Here is a 17,253-nt window from a genome sequence, read left to right as displayed (position 1 = left end):
TCTGAACTAAAATGGACAGCAATGGGCAAACTTAATTCAGATGACCTTTGTGTCTACTACTGTGGACAAGAATCCCTTACAAAGAATGGAGTAGACCTCATAGTCAACAAGAGTCCGAAATGCAGTACTTGGGTACAGTCTCAAAAATGACAGAATGATCTCAGTTTGTTTCCAAGGCAGACCATTCAGTGTCACAGTGATGCAAGCCTGTGCCCCAGCCTCTAATGCTGAAGGAGCTGACGTTGAATGGTTCTGTGAAGACCTACAAGACCTTCTCACTGTCGTTTAGTTGCCAAGTCGTGTCCGACTCTTCTTGACCTCATGGACTGCGGCACGCCAGGCCTCCCTGTCTCCCTCCTGCCATCTCCTGGAGTTTGCCCAGGTTCGTGTCCATTGCACAGTGATGCCATCCAGCCATCTCATCTGATGTCATCCTCTCCTCCTGCCTTCAGTCTTTCTCAGCATCAGGGTCTTTTTCAGCAAGTCGGCTCTTCATAGCAGGTGACCTAAGTGTTGGAGCTTCAGCATCGGTGCTTCCAATGGGTATTCAGAGTTGATTTCCTTTAAGATTGACTAGTTTGATCTTGCTGCCCAAGGGACTCTGAAGAGTTCCTCTAGCACCGCAGTTCAAAAGCATCAACTCTTTGGCACTGTGCCTTCTTTATGATCCAGCCCTGAGAACCATACATGACTACTGGAAAGACCATGGCCTTCACTATACGGACCTTTGTCAGCAAAGTGATGTCTTTGCTTTTCAGCACCCTGTCTAGGTTTGTCACAGCTTTCCTGCCAAGAAGCAATTGTCTTTTCAATTTCATGGCTGCAGTCACCATCCCACTATCCACAGTGATTTTAGAGCCCAAGAAGAGAAAATCTGTCACTGCTTCCACCTTGTCCCCTTCTATTTGCCATGAAGTTATGGGGCTATGTGTCATGATCTTAGTTTTTTTAACATTTAGTTTTAAGCTGGCCTTTTCACTCTCCTTCACCTACATGAAGAGGTTCTTTAGTTCCTCTTCACTTTCTGCCATTAGAGTGATGTCATCTGCGTATCTGAGGTTGATGATACTTCTCCCAGCAGTCTTGATTGCAGCTTGTAACTCATCCAGCCCAGCATTTCTCATGATATGCTCTGCATATAAGGTAAATAAACAGGGTGACAATAAACAGTCTTGTCATACTCCTTTCTCAATCCTGAGCCAGTTTGTTGTTCCATACAGGGTTCTACCTGTTGCTTCTTGACCTCTATACATGTTTCTTAGGAGGCAGGTAAGGTGGTCTGATACTCCCATCTCTTTTAAGAATTTTCCACAGTTTGTTGTGATCCACAGAGTCAAAGGCTTTAGCATAGTCAATGAAGCAGAAATAGATGTTTTTCTGGAACTCTCTTGCTTTTTCAGCGATCTAGCAGATGTTGACAATTTGATCTGTGGTTCCTCTGCCTTTCTAAATCCAGCTTGAACATTTGGAAGTTCACGGTTCATGTACTGTTGAAGCCTCGCTTGGAGAATTTTGAGCATTACTTTGCTCATGTGTGAGATGAGTGCAATTGTGTGGTAGTTTGAACATTCTTTGGCATTGCCTTTCTTTGGGTTTGGAATGAAAACTGATCTTTTCCAGTCCTGTGGCCACTGCTGAGTTTTCCAAATTTGCTGGCATATTGAGTGCAGCACTTTCACAGCATCGTCTTTTAGGATTTGAAATAGCTCAGCTGGAATTCCATCACGTCCACTCGCTTTGTTTGTAATAATGCTTCCTAAGGCCTGCTTGACTTGACACTCCCGGATGTCTGGCTCTAGGTGAGTGACCATATCATCGTGGTTACCCGGGTCACTAGGACCTTTTCTGTACGGTTTTTCTGTGTAATCTTACCACCTCTTCTTAATCTCTTCTGCTTCTATTAGGTCCTTACTGTTTCTGTCCTTTATTGTGCCCATCTTTGCATGAAATGTTCCTTTGGTATCTCTGATTTTTCTTGAAGAGATCTCTGGTCCTTTCCATTCTATTGTTTTCCTCTATTTCTTTGCATTAATCATTTGGGAAAACTCTCTTATCTCTCTTTGCTGTTCTTTGGAACTCTGCATTCAGATGGGTATATCTTTCCTTTATCCTTTGCCTTTTGCTTCTCTTTGCTCAGCTATTTGTAAGGACTCCTCAGACAGCCATTTTGCCTTTTTCCATTTCTTTTTTGGGAGATGGTTTTGGTCACCACCTCCTGTACAGTGCTACGAACCTCCGTCCATAGTTCTTCAGGAGCTCTATCAGATCTAATCCCTTGAGTCACTTCTACTGTACAATCATAAGGGATTTGATTTAGGTCACACCTGAATGCCCTTGTGGTTTTCCCCATTTTCTTCAGTTTAAGTCTGAATTTTGCAATAAGATTTTTTGCCCAGAGGCCATCCAGGCTGTGGAATAGGTTCACCTTTGGGTTCTGTAATGAGTCTCTACTGATTTTCTCTTCTGTGTTCTTACTTACGATGTTTTGCTTTTCAAGGAAGCCTGTGTGTCATGGATTTGAGTTCTTCAGTTATAAACACAATGGTTTGTTACTATCTCATAACTTTTGAATGGAGATTGTCTCCTACAGCTTCACAGGGAAGAAGAGCTTGAATGCTTCTGTGCTTTTTCTTGTTTTAGGTGTTCACCGCTTTGTTCCTAAACTCAAGTAGAAACTTAAGCTTTGGAGTCAGACACTTGGGTCAGACACTCTGGCACTTCTTAGTCATGTGACCTTGGGCAGTCCTTTACTCTGTCTGCCGTGGCGATCATCCCAGTGCCTAGTTCCGTGGACTGTTGGCAGAGTTCAGTGATGTGATACGGGCAAACAGCCTGTCTGTGAACATAGGAAACACTGAAACAATAGCCGTTTTTACTATCAACAAATTGTAAAAGTCCTTTGAAGTATCTTGTTATAAACTTCAGTTCTCATTTTAAGCACCTAAGATATGTCAGTACTAGCAGAATTAACAAACACTAGCTCTGTGTGTCTCCTACTTCCAACAAGCACTTTTCATAAGTATAAGATATAGACAGGTATTTATTATGAAAACTTATTTAAAAACCCTGAGATCTTGATTTTTTTACATTAATGACAAAACTTAGGCAAGTCTTTATGCATGGAAATTAGTAACTTAATGTTTGGTTTTCCTTTTATGGTGATTTCCAGATCCTGCTTACAGTTGTTGTTGAACAGTGCTAGCATCAGACTTCCCCTTCCGTGGCCCACACCTCATTAGCTGAGACCGTACCCGCCGTGTCACTCTGCTGTGCCGGCCGTGCTCTGTCTTGTTTCATTAGGACGTCTTATCATGCTCCGTGTCACCAGTGCCTGCATTTAGATTCCATGAAGCCCAAGAGACAGCTTTGGAAGTATTTTTTTTCTTTGTAAATGGCATAGATAATCTTCAGGCACTGAGACGTCTGTTTTCTACACTTGAGTTTTGCTTAGTTTTCTAAAGAGGAGAAACATTTTGAGAATGGTAACTCAAAGCATCATAAGCAAATTCAGAGTAGAATCATGGTTTTAAAGAGCTGGCTCAAACCTGAAGGACAAAATAGAGTCATCTGTAAAAAGATAGGAGGGGGCTATTGGACTTACTTTTCTGTGTAAATTGTGTTCTCATTTTGTACAGATAGATAGTATTGTCTTATCAGATCAGATCAGTCGCTCAGTCGTGTCCGACTGTTTGTGACCCCATGAATCACAGCACGCCAGGCCTCCCTGTCCATCACCAACTCCTGGAGTTCACTCAGACTCACGTCCATCGAGTCAGTGATGCCATCCAGACATCTCATCCTCTGTCGTCCCCTTCTCCTCCTGCCCCCAATCCCTCCCAGCATCAGAGTCTTTTCCAGTGAGTCATGCCATCCCATCCCATCACTTCATGGGAAATAGATGGGGAAACAGTGGAAACAGTGTCAGACTTTATTTTTCTGGGCTCCAGAATCACTACAGATGGTGACTGCAGCCATGAAATTAAAAGATGCTTACTCCTTGGAAGGAAAGTTATGACCAACCTAGATAGCATATTCAAAAGCAGAGACATTACTTTACCAACAAAGGTTCGTCTAGTCAAGGCTATGGTTTTTCCTGTGGTCATGTATTGTCTATACACATGATTATATTAAAGTGCTCTTCAGAGACATTGCTTTACTAATTATTTCTGTTTTGAGTTTTATTTCCTGCTGGCAAAAGGATTAGTACTTGACTTTTGGTATTAGCAGACATGAAAAAATAGGATTTGTCTAATTATAAATCTTTATTACTAGAGAAAAAAATAAATACAAAGAAATGATATAATATTTATTTAAAGTTATTTCCATTGGGAAAAATACTTTACTGATTGAATAGGTCGAATAACTGGTATAACTAGATATGTTAAAAATAAGTTTATTGATATATAATTCACATACTGTCACATTCATGCCTTTGAAGTCTGCAGTTTAGTGGTTTTAATATATCCACAGGTTTGTGTAACCATCACCACTAGCTAAGTTTAGAACGTTTTCATCACCCCAAGAAGAACCCCGGTGCCCGTTAGCAGTCACTTCCCTCCTTCCCTCCCACCCCTGGCAGCCACTAATCTGCTTCTGTGTGGGTTTGCCTGCTCTGGACATCGCGTGTAAGTGCGGTCGTAACAGCATGTGGCCTTCTGTATCTGGCTTCTTTCACTTGGCATCGCGTTTCTAAGGTTTATCCATTATCTCAGGAATGTAGCATTCTCCTCATTCCTTTTTATGGTCAAGTAATATTCCATTGTATAACAGATATACAACCTTTGTTTATCCATTCATTGGTTTTGACTGTTACTTTTTTGCTGTTATGACTGTATAGTTATGCTCTAATTTTTTTGTGCAAGTTTTTGTGTAGACATACTTCTCTAGGGTATATACCTAGGATTAGATCAGTGTTTTTCAAAAATTCATATAGGAATATATTTTCTTGAATTTTACAAAGAAATAAATAGAAAAAGGAAGCCTTATTCTGAGAATTGTTAATACACCTAATTTAAACTTTTGTAAGGTCAGTAAAATGTAATTAGAACATCTATTAGGAGATCATCTTTATATTTGAACAGTTAGAAGAAAATGCATGATTCTTTATTCTGGTTCCCTTATATGATTCACTTGTGCATTTCAGATTCTTTCAACTGTAGACACTAGATGACACTTGGTTAATTGAGAAGTTATTTAGTAATGGCAGGTATATTCTAAGTACGAAGGTATTTATTAAAATTTTTCTGTTTTTCTTTTTTCTTTTGGAGTGGTTTAGAGTAGTGATTCAGACTGTAGCTTTGAAGTTAGTCAGATCAGGGTTAAATCCTGGTCTGGCATTCATTAGCTCGGTGACCTTGGACAAGTTATTTAACCTCTCCAAGTTTCCTTTCCCTAATCTGTAAAATGAAGGTGGTATTTGTCTCATAGAGTTGGTGTGAGAATTGAGAATGTGTGAAGTGCAGATGGCAGTGCCTAGACTAATGTTCATCCATTAACTAAAGACCATAGTTTCCATGAGGGTTCACTGTGTCTGTTGTACAGTTCTGTGGGTTTTGACAAATGTCGAGTGTCTTTTATCTTCCAATATAGTATCATACTGAGTAGTTTCACTGCCCTCAAAAATTCTTAGTGCTTCATTTACTCATCCTTCCTTCCGCCCTCAACTCCTGGCAACCACTGATTTTTTTTTTTTTACCATCTCCACAGATTTTTATTTTTCAGAATATCGTTTAATCGGCGTCATACAGTATGTGGCCTTTCAGACTGCTTTCTTGCACTTGGCCATGTGTGTTTGTTTGCTGTGTCTTTTGTGACTTGGTAGCTGTTTTTATCACCGCTTGGTGTCCTTTGTCTGGATGCGCCACAGTTTATCCATTCATTCACCTACTGAAGGATATCTTGGTGACTTCCAAGCTCTGACAGTTATGAATAAAGCTACTATAAACATTCATGTGTAGGTTTTTGTCTAGATATAAGTTTTCAACTCGTTTGGATCAGTACCAAGAATCTTTAATTGTTAGATCCCACGGTAAGAGTGCGTTTAGTTTTGGAAGAAACTGAGGCTGTCTTCCAGAATGGCTGTGCCGCTTCGCACTTCCACCGGCACGTTCCTGTGCTCCGCTGCTTCACCGCCATTTCGGATCGCCAGTGTTCTGGATTTTGGACATTCTCTTAGGTGGGTGGTGCTTTCTTTGATGAGGTGCGTAGATCTTTTATCCACTTTTTGATTGGGTTCTTTGTTTTCTTATTACTGAGTTTTCAGTTGTGTATATTTAGGATACAAGTTCTTTATCAGTTATGTGTTTTATAATATTTTCTCCCAGGCTGGTCTTTTCATTTTCTTAATAATTTGTGTGTGTGTGTGTTTGGGTTTTTTTTTTTTAGTTTTTCTTTTATACTGAAGTATAGTTGATTTGCAGTGTATTATAATACTGTTTTATATTGTTCTGCTCCATTAAAAACAAAACTGACCCCGAGGGCACTAACTGATTATACAGCATGTTAGTAGGTCACAACCTGTGGTTGAAAATTAGTATTTGTTCTGTTTCCATAATGTTCACATGAACAGAGTCAGTAAAGCAGCGGACATTCTGGGCAGTGATTCCCAACATTGATGAGTAGGGGTGTCAAGAGTTGATACTGCCCTTTTCCTATTCAGAGATTCTTTAAGTTTTGGAGACTAGATTAAATTTGCTCAGCTGCTTCACCTCCACACATGCTATGGACTTATGGCATACCTAGTTTTTATGAGAAGGTTCGTGAGTTTTGCATTTCTATAAGGTTCTAGACAGGTTCCCCCAAAATGCATATGCTTTTTTTTTTTTTGAGCTAACGCTCAAACTTTAATATAATGTACTTAAAAGAATCCGACAGGTGACGTAGTTTTTCAGAGCATCTGTTCATATGCTGCTCCTCGGTTAGGACATCAGAGGTACCCAAAGGCCCGAAGGACTGGCTCAGGGGCACGAAGGCGCGGATTCCTGCTCCTGAGCCTCACTACACGCGCTCAGGCATGTAGAACTTGCCCCAGTACCGCCCCCGGTGGGTCAGGTCGTAGGGGCTCAGCACCTTCCGTATCCCCAGCATGTTGGCGGTGGCTATGCGCTCAAAGGTCCAGGGGTTCTGGTTGTTCCGTTCTCGCTCCTCTTGGTCTTTCTGTATCTTCTCTAGAGTCTCACGGCTCACGGCCTTGGCAGGGAAAGGCAACTTGTGGGCAACTCGGTCAAGGATGCCTTGTACCTCCTGGAATTCGCAGCGCCCGCCCACCTCAACTATGAGGCGGCCCGCCTTCACAGGGGTCACGTAGTGGTCGATGGCACCCTTGCCGCCCCCCATGCGCTGCCCCATACCCTTGCGGGTGATGGCCTTGAATGGGGCTGGTACTCGCCATAAGGCAAACATGTTCTTGGGGTCTATGAAGCGGTTGATTGTCAGGCGCATCATTTCAAAATGCCCCCAGTGGAGGTAACCGCCACCCAGTGCCAAGATGGCAAAACTGCCTTCTGTGAACTCAGTGGCTTCAGTGGAAGGACCTCGTATGTCACGCAGGTTTTTAGGCTCTCTTCTCACTTTTGGCACAAGTGGTGCCCTTTCGACAAATCTCAGCTTGGGCTTTTCAGGAATGGAGACGTCTTCAAACGTTGGCACCGGGAGCAGCGTCTTCAGGCCGGCACGGGCGGGCGGCGCTGCCCACGAATCTGACAGGGTCGCTCGCAGGACGGGGGCGCGGGCGCCACTCAGCAGCCGCCACATGGTCTGCGCGCGGGGCCGCCAAAGGCGACGCCCGGGAGCCTAGTCCCAAGCTGCTCCAGCCGCCACGCCGTCGGGCCGGAAGTTGCATTCGCGCCGGTCTGCATATGCTTTTAAATCCTGGAGGGACTAAATAAGTTAGGTGAAGGGAAGCTGAGATGTATATTTTGTATTCCCAGGAATAGTGTATAACCAGATCTCACCAGTTCAAGCTATTGAGAGGAAGTTTTCATATGATGGAATATATATTTTTAAAACACTAAATTATTAAAGTGAATAAAAACAGTGACCTGAACTAAACATAATTGATATGGTTTTTGAGGATCTAATTTAAAGGTCACTTAACTGTATTAGTTTCTTCTTATGAGTAGATGCAACTCAAATATTTAAATGTATCTGTCCTCTCAAGAGTGTTAAATGTTTCTCACTTATTTAGAAAAACTTTTTCATTATCCTTGAAAGGCTAGTTCTAGTTCTTTGCCAAAATAATACGTTTTAGTCATGGAAATTGAACTTAATATGATCTTACAAAACTATTCGTTCTTCTTTGGAGTTAATTCTTTTCCCCAAAATTTGCAGGAGTGTATGTGTGGGGGTAGAGGTGGAACTCACCCCCTGGCACCCTGCAGTGCCACCTTATGGAAAGCAGGAAGGCTTTACCGAGGGATGTCTGTGATGTCTAGGTTTGAGTGGAATCTGCCAAATATCACATATGTGTGTACAGGCTTCTGACTTTTACACTAGCATTTTTAAAAGATTCTTTTCCTTCTAATGTGGAGTAACTCAGCGACTAGAGGGGTATAATATTGATCTTTTTTTTCCTATTTGAGACCTTGAAGATAGTGTAAGAAGGCAGACACCTACCCTTTGTGACACAACCTACTTTAAAAATAATTATTTTATGTACTTGGGGGAGTTGATTGAGTGCCCACTATGTGCCAGGCTCTACTCCAGGCGGTAGTGACACAGCAGTGAACTAGCTAAATCCCTGCTCCTCAGGAGCTTAAGTTCTAGTGGAAGGACAGAGGAGAAACAAACAAATACACGGCTTACACAGGTGTGTAAGGTGGTGGTGAACGCGAAGAAAACAAAGTGGTGAGAGGCTGCAGATGGGGAGGCTGCTTCAGACGGCCGGTCAGGCGCACGAAGGCCTTACAGGCTCCACCCAGGCGGTTCCTTACATCAGTGGTTGGTCCTGGCGACTTTCTTTATGGGGCTCAGATGACCTTGGAGTGAGGAGAAGCGCCCTCTTGAGGGATTCGGTTTGGTCATGCTGGTGGCTGCCTGCTAGGCTGCCTCGGCCTTTCACTCACCGAGCACCGCTCCTCAATGTAGCCCACTCCGGCACTGAGTTAGAGAACACAAGTGCTGCCCGCCGCGGCCTGCGGCTTTTTGGGGTTTTTAACAACTTTTAAAAAGTGAAAATATGTACAACTTGGGACACACTTGGATAATTTTAAGAGCAGGTAATGGGGGTCACAACTCACCCCTGTGAGTCACACACACTGTTTCAGTAGAGGATATAATCATGAAAACCATTGATAATTTAGTGCGAGAATGTTGTGCCAGAAATAGCCACGGTCTGTTATAGGAGAGCAAAAGAGGAGGCTCTGACTCTCACCAGGTCAGGATGGGGAGACAGTGTGGCAGGAAGTGCTCCCCAGAGGAGGTGGATGACTGCGGATGATGGAGAAGGTGGGGCAGGGCCGGCAGGGCCTGTCAGCCTGGCTTGTCTGGGCAGAGGGGGCGGTGTGAGAAGGCGTGTGAGGCGTCTGCCGTCGTGCGCTCTGCGTGTTGCAGCACACGGTGCAAGTCTGCATGTGTCTAACCGTGGTTGACCAGATCTTTTATTTTCAATATAGTAATCTTTGAGGAGGAATGAACAGTAATTCTTTTTTTTTCCTTTGTCTTCTTAACCCTTAACTCTATTGGGTTTCATCTCTATGCATACTATTAAAGAAAAACACAGCACTACCCCTTAGATTGTGACATGCTTTCAATTGTAAGATGTATTGTGATTTCAAAGATGCTTTAAAAAATGCATCTGGAGTGAATGCACATGTTACTTGTGTTGAAGATCCTTCCATTTCTTTTAATCTGGGGAAACCTTACTGTAATAACGGTAGCAGCCCCATGCCTTTTCAGCTCTAATTTTAGAAGATGCTTTAGGAAGTATGTACCATCCAGGTCAATGCCAGCTTAATTTATCTCAAAAGCTTTTAAATCTCATGATTGTAATAAAATTAGCTTTGACTGAGTAGTAGAGATTAGAGAAATTAGAGATTTTGCTAAGATTAGGAAAGATAGGGTTTAGTAAAGACTTTAAAATAGAATTAAAAACTGAAATAATGTGTAGTGACTTTTGGATCAGTTATCTGGGAGTTCTTAACTTTTAAGAATTAATGTTCAGACTCACAGCTCTGCCATTCTGCTTCTCCTCTGCTTCTCCCATCACGTTGAACTTACTCACAACTCTTGGTAATTCAGAAAGTATCCCCAGAATGTCACACTGTCATTCATTCTGACAACAAGTTCCTAAAGAAACCTTTCTGAGCAGAGAAGCACAGTCCGTGCCTTTATGGATGCCACTGTGTGCCCGTGGTGGGTGTGAGCATGTGAGCCTAGTTCTGGCCAGAGGCCCGGCTTCCCGCAGCACGTGGTTATGTAAACCTTCACTAGCTCAGAGTATGGAGAACAAGCCATGGACCCTGTAGTGGGTGTGGGGGTGCAGGAGGAAGCTGAAAGGGCTGAAGAACCGAGAGGAGCAGGACCCTCTGCTGGTCATCAGTGAGTTGTAGTTACAGCACTTAAAGAGAAGATAATTTTTAAAAAAATTTTCGCTGCCTTGAAAGTTTGATTTATAAACTGTGGTTTGGGAAAACCTATTGTTAGATCTTAAAAAGCATAGACTGTGAAATCACATGGGAAAATATTTACCATGTGTGGGTTCATGCCCAGTTGTGTCCAGCTCTGTGACCCTGTGGACTGTAGCCCACCAGAGTCCTCTGTCCATGGGATTTCCCAGGCAAGAATATTCCAGTGGTTTGCCATTTCCTACTCCAGAATTACCATTAGAACTGTAAAATAAAAGTGTAAATAAAAGTAAAAATCTATTCTGATTGTTCTGGTGAAACTGGTATAGCATTAAGGCCCTTCAAGTTCTGGACTTGTTTGTACTAGATCCAGGATTTACCTGTTTTATTCCAAATTATTTAGATTCCAAGCCAGTTATGTCTTTAAAAGACCCCCGACATTTAAAAATTTGTCTGGATCAGTGAGCAGAAAGAACTGTTTTATTTCTTGTAAAATAGAACTGTGTTTATAATTTCCAGAAGAACTGAATGAAAATGCTTGTTTACTGAACGGATCGGCTGTGTCTCACCTAGAGCATGTGTAGTGTTCCTCCAGTTCTGTGGCGTGGTGGAGACTTTACATTTTGGTGTCATTTGTGGAGTCGACCAGATTTCAGGGAGCCTTGCAGGCATCAGATACTGATCAGGAAGTGGAATGAAAGATTCAAAAGTGAATTGCCTGGAGCCTGGTGAGGCAGGTAAACAGGCTGGCGCTGTGATGTAATAAAGATGTGTGTGAAGGGTCACTGGATCACAGAGGAAGGAACATGTGGCCTCCCTGGTGAGAGAAGGTGGTGAAGGGAGGTTTTGCAAAGGCGGTAGCATCTGAACTGAGTTTTGAAGGGTGAACAGGAGTTTATAGGCAAACAGGAGGGGCCCTGGGGCAGAGGGCCGGTGGCCTGAGAGAGCTGGGCAGGGGCAGCGAGGTTGAGCGCAGGAAGGCACGAGTCCTGGCAGGCCAGGGAGGTGGTGAGGAGTGTTCCCCTTGGTCAGGGCCTGCAGCTTGTCCTGCTGTCCAGGCTCTCTCAAAGGGTGTTCGGTGGCGATCCAGGCCCTGTGAGAGTCCCTGGGGGAGAAAAGTTAGAGATCCACATGAACATGGCAATGCTCGCCTCTGAGTGCTCCGTAAAGAGCCCGGTTTCCTGTTTATAAACCAGAAGACATGTTTGGGGAAGGGTGGCTGTTGGGTGGTACGAGGCCCCTGAATGTTTTAAGCCAGGAAGTGACTTCACTTGGTTCACGTTTAGAGAGGGAACTGGTGGCAGCCATGGGGCAGGTGGGGTGAGAGGAGACGGGGCCCAGAGAGCAGTTCGTAACTGTGACTGGTTTTGGTCAAATAAAACCTGGCCACCAGTATAAAGATGTTTAAATCTCAAAAGTTGGGAATGTAGGGCACTTCTAAGAAAAAAATATTGTACCAATAAACTATACTAAGATACTCAGTTGACAGCTGAGATTTTGAGAAGGGAATTTGGGGACAAATACAGATTTTGTTTCTGACTTTGATCAAAGATTAAACAAATATTCTATGATATTGTCTGATTAAAGAAAATCTTTGGTTTAAATTTTACTTTAGGAGTAATGTTTTTAAAAATCCTTCTCACAGGATCTGTTGAGTTCTTAGGTCAAAGTGATAGGTTTTTGGTGTGTGGGTTTTTTTTTTTTTTTTTTTTTTAAGATTTAAAAAAATAATACTGGACAGTTTTTATTTTTTGAAATTATAATGTGCTTTCATTTAAGAACCATTTTCATTTTTTTACTGTGATATATTATTTCTTCAATTTAAAAAAATAAGTTGGATTTTTGGTCTTTCTAGTACCAATTTTTAGGAGCCCTTTAGATCTTGAGGGCTTCCCTTGTGGCCGAACTGGTAAAGAATCCACCTGCAATGTGGGATACCTGGGTTTGATCCCTGGGTTGGGAAGATCCCCAGAGAAGGGAAGGGCTACTCACTCCAGTATCCTGGGCTGGAGAGTCCCGTGGACGGTATAGTCCACGGGGTCGCAGAATCGGACTCGCCTGAGCGACTGTCACTTTCACTTTAGTGTTGAGACTGACTTTTCATAAGTAATGTTAGTTGCAAATATTTCCCCCAGTTTGTCTTTTTTGCTTTGTAAAAGATCCTTGTATTTAATTACTTGAATATATCTTATAATGGTTTTTTAATCATAGTTAGAAAGGGCTCTGTACTCCAAGGTTACAAAAAAATTTACCCAGTTTTAGTTTAGAATTTTTATAATTCTGTGATTTATTTTAAAATATTTGATTAGGAACTTACCGCTTGTGTATAATATGCAGTATAAACCCATTTTTTCCAGTGGGGTATGTTAATTATTCAGGCATCATTCACTGAATGGTCTTGTCCCTCGTCGGTTTTGAGGCGCCTCCTTCATCATTTGCCATTTTCTGTTTCTGGACTTCATGGTCTGTCCGCTGATCTGGTCCTTCATGTTCTGGTGCCTTACCGTATCGAGGCTTTATAATATCCAGTAGTGCTGCCGCCGCCGCCACGTCGCTTCAGTCGTGTCCGACTCTGTGGCCCCAGAGACGGCAGCCTCCCGGGCTCCCCGGCCCTGTAGTGCTAGTTCCCTTCTAATACTCCTCTTTGGGCATTTTCCCGGCTTGTCTCACATTTTAACTTTTCAACATGAACTTTAGAGTGAGCCTAACCTGTCCTGTAAGCATTTTGGCTGGATGGAGTGGTGGTAGGAAGGTGGGGAAATCACTTTTAATTTGCAAGTTAATCTTTTTATTGCTTAATGACTCTTAAGTTGTAGCTTTAATTTAATCTTTTTTCTTACAGATGATATTAACCGTGTTCTTGAGCAACAATGAACAGATTTTAACAGAAGTTCCTATAACACCAGAAACAACATGTCGTGATGTTGTAGAATTCTGCAAAGAACCTGGAGAAGGCAGTTGCCATTTAGCTGAAGTGTGGAGGGGAAATGGTATGTATTAGGCTCTATAACAGTGACCAAGTACATGAAATCCGATGTTTGTTGAATGCAGAATTTTGTTCCTGGTTCTTTGTTACCTGAGGTAATAAGGAATTGAGAAATTAAAAACTCGTTATATCACATGGGGATAGGATGTTATAAATGCTATTTTCAAAAAAGTGTGTTATAGCAAGGAGCTCAACCCAGTGCTCTGTGACAACCTAGAGGGGTGGGTTGGGAGGGACGTTTAAGAGGAAGGGGACATATGTTTAAATATTAATAGTAAGCCCTTAATAAATATTTATTAAATTGAGAAGAGTTAAGGCTGGCTCTTACATTTAAGGATTTGTCATGCTAGCTGGTCAGAGAAGATCAGTGCAGGTAATATGATTACTGAATGCAGAAAATTCTGCAAAATAACATAGACTCTAACGGAGAGGTTGAATTGAGCTGGGATGAGATATGCTGGGTGAGAGAAGCAGTGTGAAGGAAGGACTGGAGAAGAGAATGGACAGGGTGTGCCCCTCAGACAGCGTTGACGGGGGGGCTGAGATGGGCAAGGCCTCCGCTCCAGCAGCGAGTGGAAGAAGGGGCAGTGTGCACTCACGACTCCGAGTCAGGGAGCAAAAGAGCGGCTAGCTGGACATGCTGCGTTTGAGACGTGTCCAGGTGGATGTGTTTAAGGACACTCAGGGATAATCAGTGAATTCTTAACACTTCTTAAAAACAATTTTTAACTGAGGTGTAATTGGCGTACAACATGATGTTTGAAATGTACCACATAATGGTTTGATTTTTGTGTGTATTGTGAAATGATCACCACAGTAAGTCTAGTTCACATCCATTGATTGCCCTACACAGTTACAGAATATGTGTTCTTGTGATGAGAACTTTTAAGGTCTACTCTCTTGGCAGCTTCACACCTGCAGTTACAATGTTAACTGTGGTCACCGTGCTGTACACAACATCCCCAGTGAGAATTCTTCATGTATCCTAGATACAAGTCCCTAATCAGGTATATGATTTATAAATATTTTCTGTGTTATCCTTCACACCTGGAGTAAAAACTTTAAGGACAACATTCTCAAGAGAAACTTGACTTTGAGAAATGGTGGGCCATCACCGAAGTAGCAGAAGAGGCCAGGTCCTCGGGTATCAGCCTGACACACAGGAAGGGATGACGCAGTGGTGGTTTCAGGGTGAATGTTAGAGCCTGGTCGCTCTGTCACTGTGTGCTCTTCTCTCGCCTCTCAGCATTCTTGCCTTTGTTGCTTGTTATCACTTCTAATTCCTGGTCGGCCTCTTGTATTAGCTTGGGAGAGCCCTCGTGGTCCCGGCTGCTGGAGGATGCTAGCCTCTTATGTGAGTCTTGAGTTGGTGCTGTCCCTGGCTCCATGGCCGTCTCCATGACCCGGGGTTTTACCTCATCGAGAATGAGGCCTGCCTCCCCGCAGAACAGACGGTCACAGCCTGCTGCTCCCATTGTCTAGAGCAGTCCCCAGCACCTGGCCCCCAACCTTCACTCTCCTTGAGTCTTAGAGGGTGTTACAGGTCTCTCCTCTTTGCTTCAGTACTGTCATTGTGTTTATCAAAACAGGACAGTGGCTTTCATCTCTTCCTCTCTCACTGGACTAAAACCGCTGAAGGCGGGGACTTGTTTACCGTCATACGTGCAGTGCCCAGCCTGGTGCTCATAGCAGGCCCTGAGTAAACACATCATTGAGTAAATTGGAGCTGCAGAGCGAAGTCTGGGCAAGATGGTGGCGGATGAGGTTCAAAGGAAGGGAGCAAGCACGGCCTTTCTCAGTCTTTTTACCCTGGAGGAGCAATTCAAGTGATTTTCAGATTTTGGAGAACCCTTTGCATAAAATTACCACATCTGTTACTCACGGTATACTCATGTCATCAGTGTTCATAAATAGAATACTCCAATATAATCGTCAATGCTTTTTTAAATTTTTAATATTTATTTGGCCGTGTCGGGTCTCACTTGCAGCATGCGGGATTGTCACCGTGGCACAGAGTGCGCAGGCTCAGTAGTTGCTCCACCACACTTGGGATCTTGGTTCTCCCACCAGGGATCGAACTCAAGTCTCCTGCATTGCAAGGTAGTTCTTAACCACTGGACCACCAGGGAAGCCCCTTTCAGTCCCCTGTTGAGAGGAGAGTGTTTCTGTGTGGATCTGTGTATTGGTCTGCTCAGGCAACCGTAATGAAGTGCCACAAATTGGGCGGCTTGAGTAACAGAAATTCACCCATCTTTTCGCAGTTCTGGAGGCTAGCGGTCTGACTTCAAGGTGTCAGCAGGGCTGGTCTCTCCTGAGGCCTCTTCGCATGGCATGTAGATGGTCATGCCTCCTCCCCGAGTCCTCGTGTGGCCCTCCCTCTGTGTGTGTGTGTCCTAATCTCTTCTTAAAGGGACACCAGGCACATTGGATTAGGGCCCATGCTAATGACCTCATTTTTACTTTCTACCTCCTTAAAGATCCTGTCTCCAAATAAGGTCCTATTCTTATGGAGGACTAGGTTCAGGACTTCGGCATGTGGGTTTCTGTGTGAGGGGACGCAGCCCAGCCCATAACAGCCTGTTCATTTGGCCCGCTTATTACCCTGCTCTCATCTGGCCCCTTCCTCACACCGGGCGTCAGCTTAATGCGAATCAGGCGGGCAGGCAGGACCTTCAGCTTTTCTTCTTGTGAAGTCTCCTACTTGGTGTTTTTTGTTGCCTTTTCCGAGAATGCCTGAAAGTTGTCTTACAGATTTCTCCAGTACATACAGTGTTGATGAGGTATAGTATTGATTACATGATATGTGCAGGGTAGTTTTGTTTTCACTTTAAAACAGAAATAACATTTTAGTTAACCTTTATTTAAGCTGCTTAAGCTTAGTTTGCTTTTCTTAAAGTTAATTTTTTCTTAAAAATGTTTTTATTTATAAAGGGAAACAATTTTTTTTAAATAACTGGCTTAAGGAAAAGTTAGATTTAATATTTATAAAGTTATGCTCAGACTTGGTGAAGTTATGCTCAGATTTAAGTGAAGATTATGTGAATGTCACTCAGTCGTGTTCGACTCTTTGGGACCCCATGGATTATAGTCCATGGAATTCTCCAGGCCGGACTACTGGAGTGGGTAGCCTTTCCTTTCCCCAGGGGATCTTCCCAACCCAGGGATCAAACCCAGGTCTCCAACCCAGGTCTCCCTCATTGCAGGCGGATTCTTTACCAGCTGAGCCACAAGGGAAGCCCAAGTGAAGGTTATAAGTTGATTTTAATTAATGTGAAACAAATCTGTGAGCCAAAGCAATACTAATAAAAATATGGCCTAAGATAAAATTTTATGTTAAACTGATGGACATGATTAGTCTTAAATTCCACAGCTATAGCATTAGAATATACATGTTTTTAAAAAAAATTTTATAACACAAAAATTGTTACTTTCAAAAAGTAAATGACGTTACGGTTTGACAGAAAACAACAAAATTCTGTAAAGCAATTATCCTTCAATTAAACAAATTAAAAAAAAACACAAAATATGGAATGGTAATATTGAATACTTCTTCAGTGTTCAATTTGTGCTTGCTTCTTGCTATACAGATACTCAGTTCTGAGTTGAATTAACCAAGATGAGACGATTTATGTCCTTGCCCTGGAGGTTTGTTGAACAAGACAAAGCTTGCCTACACGTGTAGGAAGATGAAGTGGCAGCAGCAGC

At 42.9% G+C, this 17,253-nt stretch overlaps 2 protein-coding genes across 9 annotated transcripts in view; one reads left to right on the top strand and one right to left on the bottom strand.

Annotated features, from left to right (window-relative positions):
- PPP1R13B (protein phosphatase 1 regulatory subunit 13B) overlaps positions 1-17,253 on the top strand; it is an 83,753-nt gene that overhangs the window by 29,248 nt on the left and 37,252 nt on the right. For 3 of the 8 annotated variants that reach the window (XM_061395479.1, XM_061395481.1, XM_061395480.1), the window contains exon 2: positions 13,405-13,552. In XM_061395479.1, coding sequence (XP_061251463.1) covers positions 13,405-13,552 — 148 coding nt within the window. Of the gene's footprint in view, positions 1-11,048; positions 11,383-12,926; positions 13,315-13,404; positions 13,553-14,455; positions 14,556-17,253 lie in introns of those variants that run through there. The other 5 variants (XM_061395482.1, XM_061395484.1, XM_061395478.1 and 2 more) reach the window with 5 other exon arrangements.
- Positions 6,827-7,845, bottom strand: LOC133234652 (large ribosomal subunit protein uL16m). The gene has a single exon (XM_061395509.1). It carries the CDS (start codon positions 7,750-7,752, stop codon positions 6,997-6,999), a length of 756 nt encoding a protein of 251 aa, XP_061251493.1. The 5' UTR covers positions 7,753-7,845; the 3' UTR covers positions 6,827-6,996.

The sequence above is a fragment of the Bos javanicus genome, chromosome 21 (genome assembly GCF_032452875.1).
Source record: "Bos javanicus breed banteng chromosome 21, ARS-OSU_banteng_1.0, whole genome shotgun sequence".
Taxonomy (NCBI): Eukaryota; Metazoa; Chordata; class Mammalia; order Artiodactyla; family Bovidae; genus Bos; species Bos javanicus.
Note: the sequence above shows the minus strand (reverse complement) of the source record. Positions and strands in the feature narration are given on the sequence as shown.

What these genes read in the sequence shown, in the direction of transcription:
- LOC133234652 (XM_061395509.1), bottom strand. Translation starts at nt 7,752, where the DNA reads ATGTGGCGGCTGCTGAGTGGCGCCCGCGCCCCCGTCCTGCGAGCGACC.